At 46.0% G+C, this 5,453-nt stretch overlaps 1 protein-coding gene across 4 annotated transcripts in view; it reads right to left on the minus strand.

Annotated features, from left to right (window-relative positions):
* zbtb7b (zinc finger and BTB domain containing 7B) overlaps window positions 1-5,175 on the minus strand; it is a 6,557-nt gene extending 1,382 nt beyond the window's left edge. For 2 of the 4 annotated variants that reach the window (XR_013204860.1, XM_077232622.1), the window contains exons 1-2: window positions 4,258-5,175; window positions 1-2,154 (exon numbers count right to left, since the gene is read on the minus strand). The exon at window positions 1-2,154 is cut by the window's left edge. Coding sequence is in view for 1 of the 4 variants with exons in the window: in XM_077232622.1 (XP_077088737.1) it covers window positions 1,605-2,154; window positions 4,258-5,144 (1,437 nt within the window). In the remaining 3 variants the exon portion in view is untranslated. The remainder of the gene's footprint in view (window positions 2,155-4,257) is intronic. The other 2 variants (XR_013204859.1, XR_013204861.1) reach the window with 2 other exon arrangements.
* Window positions 5,176-5,453: the final 278 nt, after the last annotated feature.

Below are 5,453 nucleotides of genomic sequence, written 5' to 3' on the forward strand. Positions count from 1 at the left end.
AGAGTCGCTAAGATTGAACTCAGAGACTCAAGGAGTCGCTAAGACAACTCAAAGACTCAAGGAGTTGTTAAAACTGAACTCAAAGACTCAAGGAGTCGCTAAGAGTGAACTCAAAGACTCAAGGAGCTGCTAAGACTGAACTCAAAGACTCAAGGAGTTGTTAAAACTGAACTCAAAGAGTCAAGGAGACGCTAAGACTGAACTCAGAGACTCAAGGAGTCGCTAAGACTGAACTCAAAGACTCAAGGAGTTGCTCAGATTGAACTCAAAGACTCAAGGAGTTGCTAAGACTGAACTCAAAGACTCAAGGAGTTGCTAAGACTGAACTCAAAGACTCAAGGAGTTGTTAAAACTGAACTCAAAGAGTCAAGGAGACGCTAAGACTGAACTCAGAGACACAAGGCGTCGCTAAGACTGAACTCAAAGACTCAAGGAGTTGTTAAAACTGAACTCAAAGAGTCAAGGAGATGCTAAGACTGAACTCAGAGACACAAGGCGTCGCTAAGACTGAACTCAAAGACTCAAGGAGTTGTTAAAACTGAACTTAAAGACTCAAGGAGTCGCTAAGACTGAACTCAGAGACTCAAGGAGTCGCTCCGACTGAACTCAAAGACTCAAGGAGTTGCTCCGACTGAACTCAAAGACTCAAGGAGTCGCTAAGACTGAACTCAAAGACTCAAGGAGTCGCTCTTGTAGGAAGCAAAGAGAAGGAAGATTCGATTCTTCTAAGGAAGAGAAGATGCATAATAACCCAAGCGCCTCAACCAGGAAAGTCACAATAAATATCAAACCGACAAATAAATAAATAGAATAGTAAACAAAATAATTCTCCATCCTGCCATGTCACCTTCTTTAAAGAAAACGAGTGCGCAGGAAAACCAGATGCGTCTAAAATAAATTCAGGATGAAATCAAGCTCATCCTCCAAAACAAGCAAAAACCACCGTAAACGAAAATCAAACAAATGTGTCTGATTAAGATTCTCAAGTCCTGAAAGCCCTTTAAACGTGTGAGAACTGAGACCTGGTCCTATTAAAGTCTTTCTCTCAAAGACGACAGACAGAGAGAAAAAAAAACACATTTAAAGGCTACAAATATCTGAATAATTCATTGACATATAATTAATCTCAGTTACTAATCAATATTCTTTGGTATGAAAGGAAATTCTATCATTTAAAGAAAAAATAAATTCCAAACTCTTTTTATTTGGAAAAGGCTAAATTTAAGAGCAGCTACAGTATATTCCCCGTCATGATGTCCTGAGCGCCAGTAGGTGGCGATATACACGTCCAGTTGAGAGCAAGGCCGCACCCCCTCTCTGCCTCCAGCTGCTTCTTTTGCATTCTTAACTCAAGTTAGTTTTTTTTTTTAAATCAGATTTATTCAATCACTCCATCGTGTTGAAATCTTGCATAGCGTGAACATTAACAAGACGAATCTTCATACAAAAACCCTGTACCGCAGAAACAAAGCACAAAACAAAGACCCTGCGTGATTCTTCATGAGCTCCACCAGCACCAGAAACAGAAGATGATGCGACTGCACCACTGATATATGATGGAACACACACACACACACAAACACACACACACACACACACACACGTCACTCTTCCTCTTCGCCAGCATCTTCCTGCTCCTCATCTTCCTCTTCCCACGCTCTGTGTGTGACGGAGCCACTCCCGTGCGGAGACGAGCCTCGTTCGGGTTTTTCCAGAGATTTTCCCAGTGGTCCGGCGACGGCTCGCCACAACAGCTCCGGGAAGGGCATCCGGGCGCCGGCCAGCAGTGGAACCCCCGGGACGGGCCCGCCGTGGCCCTCGAGGAGCCCTGCGACGGCGCTCATGTGGTCCGGGAGCTGCTGATGGAGGCCGAAGGGTTCTGTGGGAGGAGACGCTCCCGGATCCGGGTCGGGTCCGCGCCGGGGCCGGCGGGTCCGCAGCTCCAGGCAACTGTGGCCCTTCCGGTGCCGCTGAAGATGGTCCTCGCGGGCGAACGCCTTGTGGCACAGTGGGCACTCGAAGGGCCGGTCGCCGCTGTGAAGCGAGAGGTGGTTCTTCAGGTCGTAGGAGTGCAGGAACCGTGCGGGACAACTGGGACACGGATACGGGCGCTCACCCGTGTGCTTACGCATGTGGATCTTCAGCTTGTCATTCCTGAGACGAGAAACAAGCGAGAACAAAGGAGTAGTTCAGAATTAAAATTTCCTGAGAATTTACTCGCATCCTCCAAGATGATCATGTGTTTCTTTCTTCAGTCGAAAAGAAATTAGGAAAACATTCCAGAATTTTCTCCATATACAGTAGTGACTTCAATGGAGTCCAACAGGTCGAAGGTCCAAATGTGAGTTTCAGTGCAGCTTCAAAGCCTCGATCCCAGGCGAGGAATAAGAGTCTGATCTAGACAAACCAGCGGACATTTTATTACAAAAATAAATATTTATATACTTTTAACCACAAATGCCGGTCTTGCACGAGCTGTGATGCGACACACATTACGTAATCAGGGTGAAAGGTCACGTGTGTTCCGGTTCAGAAATGTAGGGTAGGGCGAAAAACTCTCATCTCATTTTCTCCTCCAACTCAAAATCCTCTATTATCATCCTATTTTTGTAAATGGCGTTAGACTTAGTCTTTACATGTTCGCTTTGTAAACACTAGGTCGGTTCTTACGCCTACGTCAAGCTTGACCTTACAACGTGATTACGTAATGTGTGTCGCATCACAGCTAGTGCAAGAGACCACAGCTCGAGACCATTTGTGGTTAAAACATATATAAATGTTTATTTTTGTTGTAAAATGTAAGCTGGTTTGTGTAGATAAGATTCTTATTCCTCGGCTGGGATCGTGTCGAGCTGTGTTCTCCGCGGGAGCCTGTGAGTTGCCCGCTAACAGCGGTCCACTGTAAATCGTGGCTCCAGACTACGACTAAATGGTATCATTTTTTTACCTTTTTTCGTGCCGGTGCAACTAAAAATGTGCACTTTTACAAAATGACCCAAATCTGTTTGATTATGCGCTGTCATTTACATTGTGTATGAGAAACATCAAATGGCAATCTTGTTTGAACGGTGCGGTGCGGAGCATTAGCAGCGGCGCTGACCTCGAGCTCACGGACATTAAACAGAGCTGACCGATCCACTGAGAAGCATTTCAATTCAGCATCTCTATTATAAACCCACAGATGAGTATATAATTTAACCTGGTTTAAAGCCAGATGAAACGACACTGATATTCTGGTATTGTTATATAAATATAGTGATCTATAAATGCATTAAATGTCTTGGAGTAATGCAGTAATGTGTTTGTTTAGAAGTTGTGGCAGTTTTCTTCTTTTTTTGTATTTATATTTATACTAAATGTTTGGGCTACTGTTTTTGATAACACACACAATAGTTTTATAGAGAACCTACCATTTTGTATTAGTGGTAGTGAAGAGTCAAGCATTGTTTCCTGGGTTAACACAATCTACAAATGTATGATACTATGGAAGAAGTATGGTCAATTTGAATATGCAAATAAAAAACAGAAGCAAGTGCCGTCCAGTTACAACTCAGAATATGTAAATATTTAAAAATTAGATTTTTACACTATGTAGTTTATCTAAACAAATGTACATTTGCATCCTGACTTTTTTTTTTTTGTTGCTTTTTTGTTTTACTGTCCATTTCCATGATGAGACAAAATCAAACACTTCTTGCTGCCATTGCGGTGGCAAATGACTCCTAAAATTGTGTGGCAGATAAATAATGTGATTTTTCAGAGAGGAAATTATAAATGTACATATTTCAATATATATTTTCATAATTTTTCAGGAATTGTTGAATTTCTTTTAAACGCTTTTAAGTCTGAACCAGAAATATCAAGATATTTTATTATTTCGCATATGATGGTGAAAAGTAAAAAAGCACCACTATGTTATTTGTATAATACATATTTTTGAGTATATTTTATCCCTCGAGGCAGCCCTCGCACACAGAACGGTTGGAGACTCTGGTGTCGAGACTTTCAAGCTGCACTGAAACTCACATTTGGACCTTTGACTCGTTGGACTCCATTGAAGTCACTATATGGAGAAAATCCTGGAACGTTTTCCTCAAAATCCTTCAAGAAAGACAAGAACATCCTGGATGGCGTGAGGGAGAGTAAATTATCATGAGATTTTAATTCTGAAGTCAAACACAAATATACTCAGAAATTGCAAGCAATTTTCTCTAACAATCACAAAGTAGCATAATGCGCTAGAGGCGTGTGTGTTACCGTGTGAAGCGCACGCCGCAGGCCTGGCACTGGAACGGCTTCTCGCCCGTGTGTGTCCTCATGTGCCGCGGCAGCTTCCCGGCCCCGTGGATGATCTTCTGGCAGACGGGACACTGTTGTGGCGTCTGAGACTTTCTCTTACGAACCGTGGCTCCGCCCCCTCCCCCATCCCCCTGCTGTGATTGGCTGTGATGAGGCGTGGCCCGCCCCTGCGCTCCAGACTCCTCCTCCTCAGAGGGCGTGTCTTCGGGCCTGTAGGACTCGTGCGCGGCTCCGTTCATCAGGAGCCCTCGGTGGGCGTGTGCTTCTCGGCCCTGCGTGGGAAGCAAACCGTATTCAGGCGTATCCTCAGATGCGGGCGCTATGAAGCTAACAGGTCTAGCGGGAGACACGGCTCTGGCTACGGAGCACCGGTCCTGCTTGCGACGCGACGGCAAACGCTCCGCCTCCTTCACGGGATTCGCCAGATCGTCGCCCGTCTCGCCTAGAATGTCCCGGCACGCGTCCGCCACGCACTGGATGCCCAGCAGCTGCGCCCCCTTCAGGACGTCCCGCATGCCCGAGCTGCGGATGGTTAGCGTAGCGGTGTAGGCGAACTCCAGCAGCGCGGCGAGCGCGTCGGGCGACACACAGTCCAGCTGGCACACGCTGCACCCGTCGCCCACGCCCTCGCCCGCCTCCTCGCCCTCCTCCGCGCCGAACAGATGCCGGAAGTACAGGCTGACGGCCGCCATGACGGAGCGGTGTGTGGGGTAACGTGTGCCACGGGAGGTCAGCGTGAGGTCGCAGAGGAGCCCGGTTCGCCGCTGCGCGTTGAGACGGGACAGAAGCTCATTGCTGTGCTCCGGGAAGGGGATCCCGATTAGACCGTCCTCTCCTGGAGACATCGCCACCTGCAGGCACGGAGGAAACACACGTCAGGGGCTTTTCATGCACTGGTCAATTATGAGATTTTGGCTTTTCATAATGTGTTTTTTCTGACTAGTGGAAAGAAAACATGCAGAACACACATTTAAGTGTTTATTTTATTGCATTTTATCTATTTGTATGTATTTGTGCGTACATGCATGTATGTGTGTGTGTATGCATGCATATGTATGTGTGTGTGTGTGTGTGTGTGTGTGTGTGTGTGTGTGTGTGCAATGTGTGTGCAATGTGTGTGTGTGTGTGTGTGTGTGTGTGTGTTTGCATGCATG

The sequence above is a fragment of the Siphateles boraxobius genome, unplaced genomic scaffold (assembly GCF_051911475.1).
Source record: "Siphateles boraxobius isolate OS27281-9 unplaced genomic scaffold, OSU_SipBor_1 178, whole genome shotgun sequence".
NCBI classification, from domain to species: Eukaryota; Metazoa; Chordata; class Actinopteri; order Cypriniformes; family Leuciscidae; genus Siphateles; species Siphateles boraxobius.